At 37.1% G+C, this 21,459-nt stretch overlaps 1 protein-coding gene across 1 annotated transcript in view; it reads right to left on the bottom strand.

Annotated features, from left to right (window-relative positions):
• Positions 1–21,459, bottom strand: part of mpv17 (mitochondrial inner membrane protein MPV17) — a 29,721-nt gene that overhangs the window by 4,568 nt on the left and 3,694 nt on the right. Inside the window, exons 3-5 of the mRNA XM_041804590.1 lie at positions 11,347–11,462; positions 9,203–9,295; positions 4,507–4,602 (exon numbers count right to left, since the gene is read on the bottom strand). Of these exons, the coding sequence (XP_041660524.1) occupies positions 4,507–4,602; positions 9,203–9,295; positions 11,347–11,462 (305 nt within the window). The remainder of the gene's footprint in view (positions 1–4,506; positions 4,603–9,202; positions 9,296–11,346; positions 11,463–21,459) is intronic.

The following is a 21,459-nucleotide window of genomic DNA, read 5'->3' on the forward strand; positions in this document are numbered from 1 at the left end:
ATACCAACAACAACCACTGAGAGCAAGCAGACTGGGTAGCGTATTTCATCCTGATTCTTTTCCTTGTTTTATGGTCTTAGATGCAAAAGTTAAATGCCCCAGGACAGCCTGTGGTGAGGAACAGCAAGCAGAGGATATCCACAGTCATCCATGTTTATTTTTATTCTAAAGTCACGTTTGATCAAATGAGATTCTGTATACTCCTGAGGTCAATGGCAAGTTGGCAGGTGTGTGGTCTCCAGTGGTCTGACTGCCTGGCTGAGTCTGTGTGGGCTCAGAAGATTATCAGATGAAAAATTTTTTGAAATTTCCCTTATGTCTGTGGTCTTACATGTTTTTAAAATAATTTAAGATTTGAAAATCACCTAGCGTGTGGCCAGCCTCACACACCACCTTTTCCCCCTTTCTTTTGGTATGTGACACCTTCCTGTGTTTTGAACCAATGGGCTTACACTTCAGAGGAGAATGATCCTCATACTCATCTGTTCAGTAGAAGTTCTCACAGGTGCTGACAATGGCCCAGAAGAAGACCTGAGTAGGTCACTATCTTTTAAACTGTATTTGTCATGTGAAATGAAGGCATTTTAATTACACAGAAAACCTAGAGTGTGCTTTGGACAGCTTATTTGAAAGACAGTTGCAGATTGAATTTTTTTTTATTTTTTTAAGATTTATTTTTGGGCATTTTGTGCCTTTATTGGATAGAGGAGGACAGTGGATAGAGTCAGAAACAGGGAAGAGAGCAGGGAGAGACATGCGGCAAAGGTCCACAGGCCGGATTTGAACCTGGGCCACCCGAGTACATGGGTAGCACCTTAAACCACTAAGCCATCTGCGTGCCCCAACAGATTGAATTTTTTATTATAAATCTTCCAGATGAAACTCCCTTTTTTATCCATGCAACCACCTCTCCACCAGATTTGATGATCAGAACACCCGTATGTGACACCACAAAGACCCAGCAGTGTTTCTACTCTTTCCTCTTCTCTTAGTGTTACTTATTTAAGATGGAAATGACTCTATAGAAACTTTTCAAACATTTTTGGACACCAGTAGCTGGTAGATAAAGAAACTTCTGACTTCCTACTCAGGTATCAGGTCCATCCCACCAACATCTCCCACCATGTTTAACAGTTTGAACTCCCAGTGGGAGACCAAGTGAGAAATGATGATGTGATCAAACTCCAGTTGGTGGAGAGTTTCTTTCCAAAACAATGCAGGATGGAGGGACGTTTTAAAGCCAACAGTATCAGTGGCTGGCCAAGTAGCTGTTGACTAATCGGTTATGATCGACACCTCTATCAGCCCCCTGTAGATGTTGTTTATTCTGGTCATTTTGGAGCATGGCTAAGGCAGATATATTCCTTTAGTGCTTAGTGGTCATACAATGAACTTAAAAGATGAAAAATTCATTTATGAAAAAGCTTAAAAGCATCTATGAGTCTAATCTAATCTGAGGTCATAAACTGTGTCCTTGTTTCTCCTTATGATGAATCAGAAGGTTGGTGGGCTCAGACTTTATGACTCCACAGTAAATAAAATGTGTGTGTGTTACTGCTCTTTCACACGCAAAACTTCCTTTTGACATCTACTGAAAGGTCACCTCAACACCTGACATATAAAATACAAGCCAATGTTCCACTTATAACCGTTTTTAAAGTGAAGTGGTTTTCTAATTAAGGCCAAACAAGCCGCTCTGCCACCTGAGGTGAAAATATGGCCAGTGCTGCGTCACACAAGCAAGTCAAAATATTTTCCTGAAGGACCTTCTCTTTGCTCTTAGAGACATTTATCAGATGATTTTATGTTTTTATCAGTTATTACTCAAATCAGGCATCTTGTGCCAACTAGGATTTTGGGGAATTAAACTTGAAGAATTTAATGGTAATAAAAACGCTTCACAGATTTTTGAACTTTTTTTTTTCAAAAGTTACAACTTATAAACATTGTATTGGCTTTTTGTGAATCAATGGTCACACTGTCATTTTAAGGGACTCAGTCGTCATACTATCAATACAAACCTTTTCTAGACAGATTTAGAGGATAATGTTTGTTCTAAGGCTAAATAAAGCCTAAAACCACACCACTCATAAAGATTGCATGAAAGTGAGCCAAAAAGACGACAGAAAGGCTGTTGGTTAACAAAATAGGTGAAACGGCCTCAGTCATATGTAACCACTCTGGACAAGAATTATCATAAGAAATCTTTTGTTTTGTTTTACTGATTCAAAATTTTATTTATTTTTTCCCTGCAATCCAACTTGATTCAATCTCATTGCTGGGCCTTCTGGATCAATATCAAATCTTGGAGGACAATCTTATTCAGTCTGCAAGAGAACTACAGCTTGGTAGAAGATTTATTTTCCATCAAGACAATGACCTAAAGCATACAGGGAAAGCTACACAGAAATGTTAAAGACAACTAGGTGAATGTTCTGAAGTGGCTGATAAAAGCTCAGACCTCAATCCAATAGAGAATTTGTGTCTGGACTTGAAAGGGCTGTTCACATCCAAACCTCTTTTAACCTGACAGAGCTCGAGCAGTTTTGCAAAGAAGAATGGAGTAAAATTTCAGTGTGCAGATGTGTGAGCCTGATTGAGACCTATACACAGACTCAGTGCTGTGATTACAGCCAAAAGTGAATCTACTAAATACTGACTTGAAGTGGGTGAATATTTATGTAGTCACTTATTTTACATTAGTGTTGATCAGATCAGAATACTTTTGAACAACTGGGCTGTGACTCTACAATCAAGTTCATTTCGTATGTTTGCTGAAGTCTAAAATATTAGGAAAAATTATGGATTACTTCAGGTGGTGTTAAGGTTTTGTTGTGTCGCAGGTAAAAGCATCAGACAGGTGAGTAAGAGCTCAATAAGAAGGGCAAAGTCTTGATTGGATCTGCGTGCGGCTCGATTAATTTTCACCTCACATTTCCTGGGTGTCGGTCCTCGTTGTAATGAGCACATTTGTCATTTATTTTCTGTCCTTTCTGACATTTACCAGGTTGGCCTTTCAGCTCTGCGCGCCTCCGTTTGTAAATAATTGATGGTGACCAGCAGCACGTTGGGTAAGCAAGGCGGCGACCGACGTTTGAGCAGCTGGCACAAGATGACAGTTAGCTCTGACCGAGCATACAAATACACACACACACACGTCTATATATGAAGGTATGAGTCACTCCAGCTATTTCCACAGCCCCTCCCCCCTCCTCATCTCTTCCTCCATCACAGGAAATAGTTTCTAATAATATAAGAGGTGAGTGCTGGAGGTCACATACTGTACCTACAATGAAAACCAAACTTCCATTTACCTGAGCTGTGTTCATTCAGAAAAAAAAACACACCTCTGAGGCCACTTATAAAGTCTGCAGTGTAAATATCAAACTCAAAGTCACATCCATTCGGAAGTCAGAAGAGTAATGGTCAAACCTAACAGACTTACAATGTGATTTTAAAGCCTAAAAACTCATATAGATGGTAATAAATGACTTTTAATGCAACTATCGTAGCAGAAATATGTACACATGTTACAAAAAAAGGACTTTTGAATCCTGAAACATATTTTTCTGTTACTTATTCTATTGAGCTATCAAAACTCGTATCAATCAAGCTCCAGCAGAACATCCTCCTCCCTCTTTGCCTTCTTCCATTCATGAATGAAAAATGAGCAGAGGGCAGATAAGGTCAAACACTCCATCTTTACTTCAAGTGGAGACAAATTTAACCTGTGTTTAAGAGTTTTCTGGCCTAACTGACCAACGTCACACAGACTATTTTTAGACGTGGAAGACATTTATATATTTAACTTATAATAAAGCACTTACTGTATATCACACTCTGAGAGCACTGCCCTACTGAAAGAGTCCTGCATTCGAAACCTTTCTTAAGTAAATAATCAAAGAATAAAATCAAAGTATGAAAGTAGAAGGAAATTTTGAGTGTTGAGACTGAGATGGACCATCAATGTTATTTACTATTTCAGAACCACGGACAGAGACACAGCGTTCTAACATCTTGTGTTTCACACATGCATACAGTATAACTCTAAGAAATCTGGGGGTGAGCCGCATGTGTAAATGCAAAAGGCTATATATTTTCTCCCCTGCTTTACCTCGACTTTCCCTGCAAGCCTTCTGTGATTTCTGGGGAAGATTGTGTGAGCCAGTTTGTGAACTTTTTGTGCATGTCATGAAGCTGCTTCATATGTTTTTCTGCACACCAGTATTACTTCTTTGTTTATACTGCTAATAAATCCAATTACACATGGCACTGATATAAAGGCAAAACTCTGTCATCAGAGTGTCTTAATCTGTTGCTATGTCCTCTGTCTTGATTTCAGCAGCGTCTTTTTAAAATCACATCTTACTTCCTGCAGTGAAGTAATAAGCAACTCAGAAATTTTTCACATGCAGGCGTTGCTGAAATTTTCCCCAAATTTTCAGGAGTGCATACAAAATGCGTAAGCAGCTAAATTGAGACAGAGTTGAACTAAAGCTAACTCACCCTCTTGAGTTTGGTGACGTTCTCCTCCACTGTCAGTCCATTCAGAGTACCAGAGATACAGAGAAAAGCACCCAGGAAACACGGTGCAAAACACAACTGTAAACAGAGAGAGAGAAGAGAAAATTATCTTTCAGTAGAAAAGCTTTTTGGTGATTAAAACAAGGAACAAATAGAGAAATTAAGTTAACATCAGGTTTTGTAGTACTTAAATACTTACTTAGCAGTGTTACGCCATGTTAAAAACACCAACAAAACTAAATAAAGACAATTTTAAAAATAACAAAATAAAAATACATAAATAATGCATCAACCTAAAACAAATCATTCAACAACAAAAAGACTCATTAGAACTGACAAGAAACTCAAATGTTATTTTTTCATTAACAGGGAATATGCAGTTGCAGGCAACCTAAGCACTACGACTGATCCACAGCTGAGATAATTTTTGGCTTTGTACAGATTTAGTGAGCACTGCCTTGCCATGGAGCCGCTGACAAAGCCGGATCCCTACAGATGAAAGACTGTGCACCCGCTGCAGCCAGCAGGAGGTGGAAACAGAGCTGCACTTTCTAACCACCTTCTGTTTGTACAATGACATCTAGTTCTTTCCACTTTTCACCAGCAAACAAACAATTCACCAGCATGAACCGTGAACAGAAGCCGACATATCTGCTGAGGGAAGTGCAACAAATGCTGCAGCACTTTATGTAAGCTATTGTGACCAAAGAAGAATCTCAATCACAACACCACCACCATGAAATGGACTGTCCACATATTTTATTTTCCTATAGAACTCCTACATATTTATACATTTCAAGTTTTAAACAAATCTGTAAATAAGTCAAGTTTGCTATTTCAATTTCAATCTATAATTTGTAAAGTTAAAGCTAGGTTTTCTACATAAGTTAAAATTACAATACTGTAATTTATTTTATGTTCTTTTATTGAAAAAACAATATATAAACATGATTCCTATGCCAATAAAGCTCACTGAATTAAACTGAAATGTAATGAATTGACTTTAATAAGTCAGTTTATATATTGTACTTTAAATGTAACTACAGACAAAAACAAAAGTATTGATCATTGTAAAGGTCAGTGTCAACAAATTATTGTCAGCTTCACTGCAATTAAAACAGCTAGTTTATTTAAAAAACACAACTTCTGCAATTTGTTGGTATCATTTGTTTAAAATAGGACCTAAACTTATAAAATGTGTATTCAAATTAGGGCTGTCAATTAACATTTTTAATTGCAATGAATCTCAGAATTCTTGTATTTAATCAGGACTAATGTCTCCTTTTTCTTGCATTTTGAAATTCCTTTATTTTGCAATTAAAACGGTTTCATTTTGGATTTTTGTACGTCTTAACCTAAGGGTAACTGACTTTCTGTTTGGATGTGAAAGATAATGAGGAACTCTGAAAGCTTGAAGATTATGACATCAGCTTAACCACAGAAAAATAACTTTGTCATGGATTGAAAAGGGAATTAATGAAGAGAGAGTAAAAAGATAAATGTTTGATAACACAAGGCAAGATGACTTTGGGTTGTCTACTGAGCTGTCTCTGAGTTTTTAAATTAAAATGAGACATTAAGGAGCAGTTTTGGACACAGTGTTAATTTTGTTGACTAAAACTATGACTACAAATGTTCGTCAACAGCCTTTTTTTCCATGACAAAAACTAGACTAAGACTAACAAACATAGATCTGTGATGACTAAAACTGACAAAAAGTAAGTTTCATTTTCATCAAGATGACTAAAACTAGACTAAAATGTAATCTAGTTTTTGTCTGACATTCAAAATCCGTGATATTTCTCCATTGTTTTTAAATCTGTCAAAATACAATGCAGCTGTAGCTATACTGCCTCTCGGCAGTAGAAAGCAGGGACCCCAGGTTTGGCAGAGTGCATAGAACACTACCATGATTTAGTACCAGATTTTTATAGACTAAAACTAGATGAAAAGGTTTTTGGAGTTTTCGTTGACTAAAACTAGACTAATACTAAAAAGGATAGAAATGACTCAAATGTGACAAGACATATCATCTAAAGGCTAAGACTAAAATTAAAAATTGCTGCTTTCACATCACTGTGGCTGCAGGGAGACGCTGCAGTGACTTCAACAGAGTATGCTGAAGAAGATAAAGCATGCGATTCATCTCCATAAAAAAGTTCATGCATTTGTTATTAACCTTGATTGAAATTAATACATTAACAATGGCAACTCTAATACAAATACATATGTTTTATACCATTATTATTTAAAAGACGATTTAATCAGAGGCTTTCATATTATTTGTTAATGTCATTTCTTAGTCTTTAATAGTCCAGTCGCTCTTAACCCTTGAAGCCCCGACCTCCATGAGGATGGCAAAATAATTTCTGAGGGTCACCCGATGGTTTTGGTTAAAAACATAAAATGTTACCATAATATGGTACCAAATACCGCATTTTTGCTGTATCACTGCTGTCAGCGCTGCCTTTTTCAAGCTCTACCCACATAAGGCCATAAACTGTTAAGTTGATTCAGATTTCTTGGCTTTAAAAATAGCAGATGGATGATTCAGGAAGGGCAAAGAGATGTGTAATTACTGATCAGGTGAAGAAATTATCCATATTAATTTCTCCTTCTCAGGCTGTATGCCATACCTTCATTTACAGGGGTGGTTTCAGGAGTTGAAAGAGGATAACATTTACATTAAAAACAGGCCCTTCATTTACATTTAGCTGCAAACACCTGTGTGCAGAGAGAAGAGGAAGATAAAGAGAATAAGAGATCACACAGGAATAAATTAACCTGTTGTACTGCTGATGAAAATGATGTAGCCTCTTAAAGCCACCATGAAAACATGCTCATCTGTTTGTCATGCTCAGAGATGCTTTTATGGGTTCTGCAGGTTGCTGGGGTTTATCAGAAAAACTGCCTTATATAGGCTAAATTAACAGTGGGGGTTAAATTAACACAGAGAGGTGCAGAGAGGTTCAGAACCAGAGATCACACGTGAGAAATGCTACCTGTTACCAGGTAATTTTTCATAATTATCATATATCTATGGCTTTGCAAGAGCTGATAATGTAATGACAACCCATAATGTAACAAATGTAATTTCACTGGTCGATAATTGCAATTCAACTGTAATGGAACAGCTTTAATTAGCAGTAGAAAGTATTGCTTCCTTCTAAAAGGAAAGAAAGAACGAGAGAAAGTCTTGTAATGTGACTACATAATGATATTTTTGATGCAAAAATAAGTATTTCATGCATCCAAACTGTATGTAAGATTTTCTTTATGTGACTTATTGAAAACTGAACCTTTTCAGCCTAAAAACATCCACTCAAACCTTTAAAACACCATAACCTCTGTTTAAGTGTTTACAGTGAGTTGAAACTGCTCCCTACATATGAAACTTACATAAAACATCCTCAAGCCTTCTTCACTTATTCAGGTCTGACGTAGAAAGAAGCTACAGCTGCATTTAATGTTTCTATTTATCAAAAGACTCTTCAGTTATCAGTGAGGCGGACGGAGCAGCGTGCAATGTGGACACAGAGCCATTCGAGCGGAGGAGTGGACCCTTTGCTTCAATAAATATTTCAGGATAAGTGAACTGAAAGCTCTGACGTCTCATTCTGCAGGAGTTTGATCCAGTCAAACAGCAGAGGGCAGAGTGATGAAGAGTCGGTTATATTTTATCTACATTTTACATTTTCTGATGACAAATTCAGCTAAAGTAAACCATTATCTTTACTCCTGTGTATTCATTCTTTATTTTGTATTGTATACCTTTATCTTATCACTTCTTTTCCCTCCCTTAATTATATTCAACGCACTTATAGGCATATTAAGGTGTTATAACCCCTACTCCACCACATCAGCCCTGTGGCCAATGGCCAAAATGTGACTAAAACTCAAAGGCATTTTAATTCAAGGACTGAGAATATACTCAAATGGCTGCCTTAATTAACAGTGATGCGCACAGTGAGTGAAGGAGTGGGCCTTAAAATAACACTGCCAAATGAGGGCTCCGCAGAAAACCATTTGGGAACCACTGCTGTAACATACACCATATGTGTCACATCATGACTACCGAGTCTCATGCCTATCCAGTCCAAAAACGACACAGTGAACGTTGTTTCCGTGCATTCACACATATTTGTTGGCCACAGCTCCAAAAATTTGCTCTGGGGTTTGTTCTGTGACTCTGACAAAGCAAAACTTGACAATAAAAATAGGGATTATTTTTAGATATTTTCTTGACCCAAGAGTTATTGGTTAATTGAGCAAAATCCAGCCATCTCATCTTTTACCCTCCGACTTTTTAAAATCATGTTTATCATTAAAAATATCAAAGAGATGCAATGAATCTAGAAACAAAATGTTAACCCCTGTGCCATCTTTGATGCTCACATTTAAACAGCTGTGAAAAACAGGGAGGATCTTACAGGAACATCCCCAAATTTCAGCTCTTTATACAAATTTGACATCTTTCCTGTCCGTCAGCCTGATGTGAAGAAATTGTCTCTCTGTGGTCGGGACTTATCTGCCCTGTTAGCCACAAATAATGAGCCTGAGGAGGATGGAAACACACTGACAGGCCATTTGTATCAAACTTGTTTTCACTTAGTTTTTTAAAAAATATCTTTGTCTTGTCTATAAATAAATCAAAAGGAAATGAAGATGGTGCTCTCACCTGGTCAACCAGCATTTTCTTCATGGCGGCACTTTTTGTTCCTCCAACCACGAGTCGGTCCAGAACTTTGTACCAGCCTCCGATCACTGGACCCTTTGTAATAAAACCAGAGAACCATGCTTACAAATGTGACTTTTTATGGTTTCCTGTAGTTTCCTAATGCTCCACAATAGTTTAAACGCTATGAAGAGATTGATTTCTACATGCTAACTAGAATTAGCTAAATTTGAACCACCAAACTTTATCTAGAACAAACGTGACGTGTTAGAGTGGTGTTTTGTTTTTTACAGGATGTGCATTCATGTTGTTCTAAAATGACCATGTAGAAAGAAGAGCTTCTTTAAATAAAACTGACATTAATCTTCTGTCTACGATTTTAAATGAAGAGAAAGCTGACTGACTAGACATTAAGACGATTACAGAAATATAAATAAACTTTATTTATGTGGTGTAGACGTCATCAAAGAAATGTGCCCCTTTATTCTGCTGTCACATGACGAGATCGCAGAAAGATTTTACAAAATACAAAAGAATAAAGGAACAATGTGCACCATGGATAATCATCAGCATGATCATAAGTAGATCACACATCAACACAATTTTTCAAGAGATACATAGAACTAAAAATATGATGTATATGATTTTTGATCCATGTAAATCTTCCAACTATTATCTATACTGCTTATCCCACTGGCCACATGTTAGACACTGCTGCTCTACATGGAACAGAAATGGAGTTTATGAAAGAATAAAATCTCTTCAAGCATTACAAAACTCCCCACACACTTTTTTGTCTTCTGTTACTTACAGTGCTGTGAAAAGAGCATAAAGTATTTCCCCCCTTCCTGATCTCTTTTTTTTGTTTGTCACTTAAATGTTTCAGATCAAACCAATATTAATATTAGACAAATATAACTCAAGTAAATGCAAAATTTCTTTGAAGATCATTTCATTTATTAAGGGAAAAAGCCATCCAAAATGTCCTGCTACCTTTGGCTGCAACAACTGCAAGCAAGTGTTTGTAATAACTGGCAATGAGTTTTTCACATCGCTGTGGAGGAGTTTTAGCCCACTCTTTTTTGAAGAATTGTTTTAACTCAGCCACACTGGAGGGTTTTCAAGCATGAACGGACTATTTAAGGTGTTGTCACGGCAACTCAGCTCATCTCAATTCAGTTGTCCTACTGCATAACCCAAGTGTGCTTGAGCTTGAGGTCAGACAGAGACACACCTTCAGGATTTTCTGGTTCCAACAGTGATGATCTCTTGATGAAATGCTGTGTTAGTTTTACGCAACAGAATGCACACCTCCCATAAATTTCAATTCTTTTCTCATCAGTCTATAGGATGTTTTCCCAAAAGTCTTGGGGATCATAGACTGTGTTTTTAGTCAAACATGATGCTAGCCTTTGTGTTCTTTTTGGCTAGCAGTGGTTTCGGCCTTGGAACTCTCCCATGGATGCCATTTTTGCCCAGTCTCTTTCTTATTGTTGAATTATGAACACTCACTTTCACTGAGTCAAATGAGACCTGCTGGTCTTTAGATTCTGTTCTGGTTCCTTTGTGACCTCCTGGATGAGTCAACAATGCCCTCTTGAAGTCATTTTGGTAGGTTGGACACTCCTGGGAATGTTCACCATTGTTCAAAGTTTTCTCCATTTGTGGATAATGGCTCTGTAACCCTTTCCAGACTGATAAATGTCAGTGACTTTGTTTCTCATGTGTGCTTGAATTTCTTTAGAGGGCACCATGACATGTTGTTTTTTGAGATTTTTTAGCCTCCTTTACTTTGTCAGACAGGTTTTATATAAATAATTTCTGGATTCAACAGATCTGGCAGTGATAAGGCCTGAGTGTGGCTAGTGAAACTGAACTCAGCTCTCCAGAAATGTGGTTAATCACAGTTGTGTGTTTTGTGTTTTTTTTCTGTTGGTTAATTTGCAGTCTACTGATTTTTAAATGTCTGCATAAAAGACACAGTTTCATGATGTTACATATGGGTCAAAGAAATTGTGACTTGCATTTTGAATTCTTTATTGGATGTTCTGCAGATATATATATATATTCCTGAAGTTTATAAGTAAATTAATTGATCCTAAAGATTATCTGGAGGTGTAGATGCATGAGAAGACGACACCACTAACCACAAAGAAGAAGCCGATACTCATCATCTTGGCAGTCCGTCGAACGTTGTGATGAGCCAATCCTCTTCTCTCGATCAGCTGTTGGGAGATGACATCACCAACGCCCACTAGAGAGCCTGAAGGACAAACAGCAGACAGACACTGAGCGTGGTGATGCAGGTGAGACTGTTCCTGTGGATGACTGTACAAGTGTAGTTGATATTTTTACTGTAGCAGCAATAGGGACTCATGTTTACATTATCCTATAAAAATATTAGAAACACAAGGAGCTAAAAGTGGAAAACCATTCAGTTAGATATGAGGTTTCACAAAATATGAGGAAGTGTTGGTGCAAAACCAACATGATACAGACTCTGAAGGATGCTATACTAACCCACAACTCACCCCAAAACATGCTAAGAGTGCTGACTATTCTGATAAAATTATCTACAGTTCAATGCAACTTTTTTGCATTAGGTCAGTTAGTTTATTTTTTTAAAGATATATTATTAGGCTTTAGCATGCCTTTATTTTCAGAGGAAGACAGTTGATAAGAGTCAGAAACAGGGATGAGAGAGTGAGGATGAGAGGACAGGAGCCCCAGGTCAAACTTGAACCCAGGCTGCCCACATACACAGGGCGCAACCTAACCACTAGACCAGAGTTACTCAACCCTGCTTAACCAAAGAGCCAAATTGTTGAAAAATACCTTTGCAAGAGCCACAATCTAAGTGGTGAAAAATCGCAAAAACAGCTTGAAGGAGCAATAAAGATAAAAGTGGTCCAAAAGTGGCAAAAAATGAGAGAAAAGTGACTAAAATGGGCAAAAAAGCAATCAAGAGTGGCAAATAGGGCAAAAGAAATAGAAAACAAGTGGTATTTAATGGCAAATGGTAGCTTTAATGGGCAAAAAATTGTGAAAAAGGGCAAAAATTAGATAAAGTGGTTGCAAAAATGGGCAAAAAAGGGAAACCAGTGGTATCTAATGGCAAAAGGTAGCTGAAATGGGTGAAACGTGGTGGAAAAATGGTGTAAAGGGGCAGAAATGGTCCAAAAGTGGCAAAAATGTGGCAATAAATGAGGGAGAAGTGACTAAGATGGGCAAAAAGCAGTCAAGAGTGACAAAATAGGGCAAAAAAAATACGGAACAAGTGGTATTTGATGGCAAAAGGTAGCTTAAATTTGCAAAAAGTAATGAGAAAATGGTGAAAAGGGGCAAAATGAGATAAAAGTGGCAAAAAAAAGAGTGGCAAAAAAAAAGTGGTATTTAATGGCAAAGGAAGCTTTATAGGGTGAAAAGTGGAAAAAAATAATGAAAAAGGACATAAATGGGATAAATGTGGCAATTAAGTCTGACAAATAAAGCCTTCTGTGTAAGTCTGGGAAAAAAAACAGATTAATGTGGTTAATTTCTGAAGTCAAAGTTTGCCTTTTCTAAGTTTTTCTGTTGGAATAATATTTCAAATTAAGACATAAAAGAGCCACAAATAATCACAAAAGAGCCACATGTGGCTCAAAAGCCACACATTGAGTATCACTGTCACTAGATGATTGGTTCCCATCCTGGGCTCCAGGATCCCCTGCCATAGAGTGCCCTTGCTCTTTGTCTGCTCAGAGGTTGTCAACATTAGATTTACACAAACCAACTAAACTCATGACAAATCCTTTTTTTTTAAGTTGTCTATGTCCAGAGATTTTGGTAAGAAACAGTTGTAGGCCTATTCTGCTTGAGTTTTTGTCAATGAAACTACCAAAATCCATGTTTATGATGTGTCACTATTTTCCTGATTAGGAGGCAGCTGCATCTAACCAGTCAGGTTTTAGACCACATCACAGCACTGAGACCACTCTGGTCAAAGTGTTTAATGACATTCGCTTAAACACAGATCATGGCAGAACTTCAGTCTTAGTGTTATTGGACCTCAGTGCTGCATTCAGCATAGTCAACCACAATATATAACTTGACCGACTGGAAAACTGGGTGGGACTATCTGGCACAGTTCTTGATTGGTTTGCATCCTACTTAAAGGACAGGGATTATTTTGTGTCAATAGGTAACTTTAAATCCGAGCAGACCAAAATTACATGTGGAGTCCCCCAAGGCTCCATCCTGGGGCCTCTTCTGTTTAACATCCACATGCTTCCACTTGCTCAGATCATTGAAAACAATAAAATAAATTACCATAACTATGCCAGATGATACAGCTTTACATTTCAATGTCCCCAGGTGACCATGGCCCCATAAAAGCACTGGGTAAATGCATGGAAAAAAATTACTGAGTGGATGCGCTATAATTTTCTTCAGTTAAACAGAGAAAAAAACTGAGGTAGTTGTTTTTGGACCCAAGGAGGAATCTCTGGGTGTTGTCATGGATTCTGATTTTAAAGACCACATAAAAACAATTACAAAGTCAACTTGTTATCACCTCAAGAATATTTCTAGGATTAAAGGACTGATGTCGCAGCAGGACCTTGAAAAACTTGCCCATGCATTTATCTTTAGTCGAGTTGATTACTGTAACAGTATCTTCTCTGGTCTGCCTAAAAAGTCAATCAGACAACTGCAGCTGATTCAAAATGCTGCTGCTCGAGTCCTCACTAAGACAAAGAGAGTAGACCACATTAGTCCTGTTCTGAGGTCTCTACACTGGCTCCCTGTCTCTCAGACAATAGACTTTAAGATACTCCTGTTAGCTTATAAAGCACTGAATGGTTTAGGCCCAAAATACATCAGAGACCATCTTGTCCAGTATGAACCATCCAGACTGCTCAGGTCGTCTGGTGCAGGTCTGCTCTGTGTCCCCAGAGTCAGAACCAAACATGGAGAATCAGCATTCAGTTTCTATGCTCCATATATCTGAAACAAACTCCCAGAAAACATCAGGTCTGCTCAAAGTCTGAGCTCTTTTAAATCAAGGTTGAAGACACACCTGTTCACTGCTGCCTTTGATTAAAACACTGTATCACTTTTTACATTTTCTATTTCAACTGCAACTCTGCACTGTAACTTTTACTTTCATATCTTTGTTTTTATCTTTTGTGGATTTTATTTGCTGTTTTAATTACTTTGTTTTTCATTAAAAAAATTTTATTGTCTTTTTCCATTTGTCATTGTATTTTAATGTCCTGTGTGAAGCACTTTGAATTGCCTTGTTGCTGAAATGTGCTATACAAATACACTTGCCTTACCTTACCTAACCATATCTATTTTTTCTGATGTATTAATACTTTTGGAATAAATTAAGGATTAGAACAGCTTTATTGTTTTTACACATCGGGCAAAAAAATTTTCTGTACTCATTTAAAAAAACAAGGAAGAAACAAAGAAAAGACTAACAGGCGGTGCCTATTAAGGTTTAGATGAAAGATTTGAGGTGTCGAGTTTAGAAAGAGTCCAGTCAGATCATTCTTAAAATATAAGACGTTTGTCAAAGTTGTCAAGTCATATTGCTCATGAGATGGTTACTATGGTTACTGCACAAGATGCTTTCAAGCATGAGTAACACCACTGCACTTTTAGGGTTAGACGTACAGAAGAATGTGTTCCCCGATAAGATTATTAGTATTAAAAAAAAAAGATTTGCTATCAAAATTTTTGTCACTTTTGTGAAACATTTGCTGCCTTTCACTTATTATTACATGGCTTTTTTTTACACATTATAGTCGGAAATTTTCTATTTTTTGTATGCATGGCTGTTAAATGTTTTTTTACTAAATAAGCAGCTCATTCAACAAGAGAAATGGAGCTACCCCTTGTGCTTTTATCAGTTTTTCTAATATAAAGCCTCTAAAATACCTAAAACATGATAAAACTACATTATTGAGTTTAAATCTCGTTTTTAATAAGTGACTGTGCTTTTAGTACAGATGTCTATAAAAGACATTTAATTTTCAGCCGACAAAGCATTAAGGCAGCATTAGCACTCACCTCCCTCTCAGGCATTTTTCCTTTTCTCTGGTAGAAAGTTGATCCAGCTCTCGTCTGTGTTTATATCTTTGTCTTTGTAGAAATTACTTTTGTAAGTTAAAACTTTTTTGCTACTCTTTAGTTATTTTTCAGTTTCCCCCTGTTGTTTCCTTATTGGTTTTCAAACTTATTACATAAGACAGAGCTAAAAAGGGTAAAACAGTAATAATAGAAATTGTGGGAATGAAATGAAAAAAAAAGGAGGAATAATACTAGCAGCCAAACAAAGTATAACCAAGTACAAGATAGAAAAAGAAATCACATTTGTCTCTTTAGAGTTCATGTTAGTTTCCCTCCATCCAAGACTAAAACACACCAATGTCTGCAGGGTGTACATTCAAAGGTCTATAAAAAGCAACAATATTTTCCAAAATACACTATGTGGATAAATGTATTTGGCCACACCTGTTAATCAGACCTCACCTAGCCGTGCAGTCTCCATCTGCAAACATTTGTAATCCTATATGTGTCGTTCTGAAGACCTCAGTGACTTCAAGCCTGGTACTGTGATGAATGCCACCTTTGCAATATAGCGTTCATAAAATTTCATCACTGCCTGATAATCTACAGTCAAGTGTAAGAGATATTATTAGAAAGTGGAAGTATTTAGGAACAACAGCAACTCAGACACAAAGCAGAAGACCTCAAAAAAAAACAACAACAACAACAACAAAAAAATCACAGAGCGGAGTCCACAACTGCTAAGAGTCACCAACGCTCAGCTGATTCCATAGCTGGAGAGTTCTGAACTTCCACTGGTATTAATTTAAGCACAAAAACTGTACAGCAGGAGCTTCATGGAATGGGTTTACATGGCTGAGAAGCTATATGCAAGCCTCACATCACTAAGTCCAATGTAGAGTGGAAAGGTGTAAAGCTCCACTGGCCTGTGGAGCAGTGGAAATTTGTTCTGTGGAGTGAGGAATCTCTTTGGCAGTCAGATGGGTGAGTCTGTGTTAAGTCAATGCTGGGAGAATGTTGACACTGTCTGACTCAATTGTTCCAACTGTGAAGTTTGGTGGAGGGATAATGGTATGGGGTTATTTTTTAGGGTTCTGGCTACCCCCCCCCCCCTTCTCTCCTGTGAAGGCCAATCTTAATGCTTCAGCGTTCATTTATTTTGGACAATGCTATGTTTACAACTGTATGGCAAAAGTTTGGGGAAGGTCAGTTTGTATTCCACCATGACTGTGCCGCACTGCTCAAAGCAAGGACTAAAAATAGATGGTTTGATGAGTTTGGTGTGGAAGAAATGACCGGCCCACACAGAGCCCTGACCTCAACCCCATACAGCACCTTGGAATATGGGTGTGACGGTTTTTATATCCATCCCAAACCATCACAGTTTGGTGCATGTTGTCACAGACAAAAATGTCCAAACCATTATGAAAAACTAGAGAAAAGAAAGGAAAAAGAAATGTGACGCTGTAAAACTTGGTGGCAGTAATGCTGGTAAGTGCAATTGCTAACTGCTATTAAACTGCCAACGAAGAAGAGGAAGTAGCCGGCAAAACACAAAGAGCAAAAGTGGGCTCCCTGTTCCCACTGCAAGAGAGACAGAGCAGTGAGGCCTGCTGCACTATTCTCCTGCTCCTCATCTCTGCGCTGTTTATAAAACGCCTCCGGATGTGAAAGCAGAGAGTGTTGAAGATATCATCTCTTCTAAAGCATTTTAAAAACTACACAGATCAATGTACATGGAAAAATGTGTTTTAAGCGCTCCGCTCTGACTCTGTTGTAAGGTCCCATCCTGACATAGACAAGTCAGGATTTTGCATGAGCAACCACTGCAGCAGCTTTTTATTGAAAGCGATGTTACAGCATTTTTCATAAATAATAAAAATGATACATTGCTCTAAAAAGCACACATTCTAATTTGCATATTGTTGTTGTTTTTACTTTTAATTTTTAAAATCATGAGATGTTACTCTGGTTTTCAAGCAAAAATCCAGTACCCTGCATCCTTTCTACTCTACATCCCTAATATTGAAAATGCAAATAGAAATAGGGCTGGGCAATAATTGCACATTAGATTAAATCGCAATATGGCCTGCTGTAATTCATACATCACAGAAGTTGCAGTATTTCTTAAACTTGAAATTTGTCAACATACCAGTTTGATATCATCTTTTTTTGCAGCAGCAGAGATTCATGTTTCAACACAGCAGTCCCTTTAAATGACATACTTCTCCCTAATCCCTGTTTGCATCAATGCTGATGCACCATGATGATGCTGCTGCTGGCAAAGCTCACCTCCTCCACCCCAGCCTCCTCCTTCATAGCTTAAAGCTGGTTACACCCTCATATTCTGATTCATGCAATTATGGATGTAATAATTCCATTGTTTTAATTCCACATTGTCATAAATGGATATATATGAGAATCATATGCACTCCCTGTAAAGTCAAAGCATGCTGCTTGACCAACCCAGGGAGCATCTTTTAAGCAGATTCTTCTCTGACAAGTTGAACTCCATATCCATTTTGCAATTAAATTGTTAAATGTATGAGTTTAATAAATGTAAATGTTTCAATAAATGTATGTTATAATATATAATGATTTATTGCTCGCAGTTAAAAAAAAAAAACAAAAAACACAAGATAAGAAACCTAATAACACTTGCATATTAAATTGCAATCACAATATTGGGGAGAAAAATTGCGATTAGACTATTTTTGCAAATCGTTCAGCTCTAAATAGAAATATCCTTTAAAGTGTGTTTTCCCTCATGGATAACATTCATAAGGTACTTCTTAAACTCTAAGGTTGTACAGCTGGTGGGGTTGGTTGAAATGTTGTTTTACCAATATATGTTTGCTAAATGTATGTTTGAATATATGTATGCTGAATCCATATTCATTACCAACTGTTTTAAGAAAATTCAGTCATTTAAATAAATTTGTGATAAGCATTCTCTGGTTAGAGTTTCTTGAATATACATTTTAATAAACAAATGATTGATACACAATTAAAAATATAAATGGTTATTAGTTGCAGACCTTAAAAATAGATTATAATGCTCCCCTAATGTGCTGACAAACATCTCTTGGACAAAACATCCCGTAACTTTTAAAAGCATCCATCTATAAATCAATCAGACAAACAGCAGCATAACCTCTAACCTCCTGATGAATTTAGAACAATATTTGCTCTTTTATCTCTCTATTTTGGTTTCCACAAACACCTCAACCCCCACTCTTTGGCTGCCTAATGCTCCATTAGCTCATCATTAAAAGCATCTGATGATGTTCCTGGATCAGCTGGGTTTTTAGAGCTTGTTTACATGAAAGAGAATAACATCAGCAAGACTAAACTTAAGAGCAAATGCCATGTCAAACCAAATCTCTAAAGTACAGAGCACTAAACAAACCGCAGCCATCATTTTACAACAATTACGATCACAAAGAGTGCTGTTTTTATTGCCCTGACTCATAAAAAGACACTTAAAATCTCATTAAATCAGACAGAAAAAGCTTGAAAACACACCAACATAATGTGTCCTCACAGTGAAGCCAGTTAAAACTGACAGCACAGCTGAACAACAGGCGACCTTTTCCTTAAAATGTCAAAGGAGAGCCAATAAAGGAGGTTAAGGTGACAAGTTGGACAAATGAGCTCACACACACACAAGTTTACCTTTTAAAGCAATAAATACAAACATCTCCCATCAGCCACTGTGACTCAGTCAAGCTTTAGAGAGAAGACTCAAAGTTTCCGGGGCCATTATTCATCAATAGAGGGTAGAAAATGTCCTCGTCCCTTAGTGAGTAACGTGTATATGTCAGTCTGGTCAGTAAGTAGTCGGTGAGGATAAATCCAAAATATTCTTAACCAGCAGTCTCATACACAGTAGAAGACATTTTCATTCAGAAACACCTGCAATAAAATGATATGTGGTAACAACACTAGGGGATGCCTGATGATGTTTATTCTGGGCCTATATGATACTTTCTATTTGTAGTTATGTGACTGGACCTGATATTTGGAACCAACAGGCAATTACATTAAAAATGAGCCCTTAACTTCAGTTACTGAAATGTTACATTTACTACATGTAATGGGATAAAAATGGGTCACTCAAAAACTGACCAGCTGAGGCTTAAAACAAACGCTCTGAATTATGAATGCACAATATTGTTGGAATATTTGTTACTGCTTATATTAGATTAAAAAGTTCATTATTTTACAAGCAGAATGACATTTCTGCTTATATTTACAGTTGATATATTGGTGTAAATATCAGCCAATCATACAAAGAAGTTTGTGGAAGTTAAGACAGGACCTGCATCAGCTGAAGTCTTTTTCTTTGTCCATCCTTAAACTTTAAAGTGTGTTTCCAGCACTGAAGTTTTAGTTCTGGGCTTTATTCTAATATTGGCATCTGCTAAAATTGATTTCTTAATTGTAATGTGGCCGTTGAGGTCAGTCATTTAAAAAAATATTCCCAGAGAAAACACTTTGAGAGTTGTGTGATTTAGCAGAATTAGAAAGTTTTCCCATTTTCTTTTGCTCTGTAGCAAACATGATGACCTAAGACAAAACTGCTCCATGAAACGGCTTTACAAAACCATGAAACTCTGCAGTCACCTGATGAGCAGAATCTGAAATGGCTGTTTAAATTTGATGTGATTAAACTTGATAATTTTGTCTCAAAATGACTGGAAAAGATGACAAGATTCTTTATTTCACTAATCAATTAATCTTCAGTTTGTCACCATCCTCCTTTACTGTTCTATGATACTGAAAGAACTAATACACACTCTGATCCTGGGTTGTTTAAATTCCTGGTGTCATGTCAGCCCATGTGGGCATATGATTGTATGTATGACACTTTCATAAAATAAAAACTACCAACTATACCAGCTGTAAATATTAGCAGAAATTGTTCACACCTGCTGATACAGCTATTTACCTTTTTGCGCTAACATCTGTCAGTACAGATATCATGCCTTCATTGCAACAGAGAATGCTCTGTGATAATTTGTGTACATCTAAAAGTATAGCAATCAAATAACAGCAGTGATTAAAAAAAAGAGTAAAATAAACACAATAATTCCTTGCATTTCAATAGGATAAAATACAGTCACTGTATCAGGCCTACTGTGTTGATTGGCCCTTACTTGTGTGAAGCCTCGCCAGTCAGATAGTGTTGTGAGCGAAATATTAGGTGAGAGAATGGAGAGTTAAAACAGAGCCAGAGGGAAGGCACGCCTCACAGCAGAGCCAAAGTCATGCACTCTTTAGTCAATTTAACCTGTAACTGGTACAGTAAAACATGTGATGTGACCCTTTTTTGCTTTCTTTCTCAATTTCAATAATTGTTTTAACTAATGTCAACAAATTATAACAATGTTTTTTTGATCCTGTGTTTTGTCCGTTGCCTCTATACATAAATTGTGCATTATTATTAACACTGCTGCAGATAATCAGCAAAATGCCAAATATCAGCCTCAATAATCAGCCAAGCTTTAAACAACCCACCCTTTATAAACCCCTTGACCACCATTTTTACTCCCTTTTAACAATGGCATGTGACAAAGAAAATGAGTAAAAATTATAGTAAAAGGAAAAAGAAGGATGTGGATCAAAAATGACTTAGTGAAGCACATAATATGTGAGCTATAAAAAAGACAAGTGGTATGAGAGAGGGTGACAAGGGCTGTGATTTCATAGAGTCTGAGGACAAACCAGTCAAAAATTAAGAAGAGGTCTGATGCTGAGCTCAGAGGGGAAAAGAATCATGGTTCTCACAGGATGCGTGTAAAAGTTGTATAGACATTGAGGAACTGGCTTTTTCTGCATTAATTTGGAAGTTAAATTTGATTTTTTGTTGCCAGGAAGTAACAAGAAAAAGCACCTGTTCTTCCTGCAATTGATCCTGATGCGCAATAGCTTATTAGTCATTGGGCCCCACCTAGTGGTGATCAAACTGCACTACACTGGAGGATGGCAGGCATACAATTGAAACCCACTGCACAAGCTTTCAGGGAACCCATTATCTAAAAATGTTTTTAAAAATTTTTAGATTATTTCACATACAAACGGACAATGTATTATTAATAAAAAAAATAGCTTAAACAAGAAAAAAGTTATTTATTTATATGCCTAAATCAACTTTTCCCAAATTTAGTACACTTCAGACCCATTTGAGACCTGAAAATCCTCTG

The sequence above is a fragment of the Cheilinus undulatus genome, linkage group 14 (genome assembly GCF_018320785.1).
Source record: "Cheilinus undulatus linkage group 14, ASM1832078v1, whole genome shotgun sequence".
In the NCBI taxonomy this organism is placed as follows: domain Eukaryota; kingdom Metazoa; phylum Chordata; class Actinopteri; order Labriformes; family Labridae; genus Cheilinus; species Cheilinus undulatus.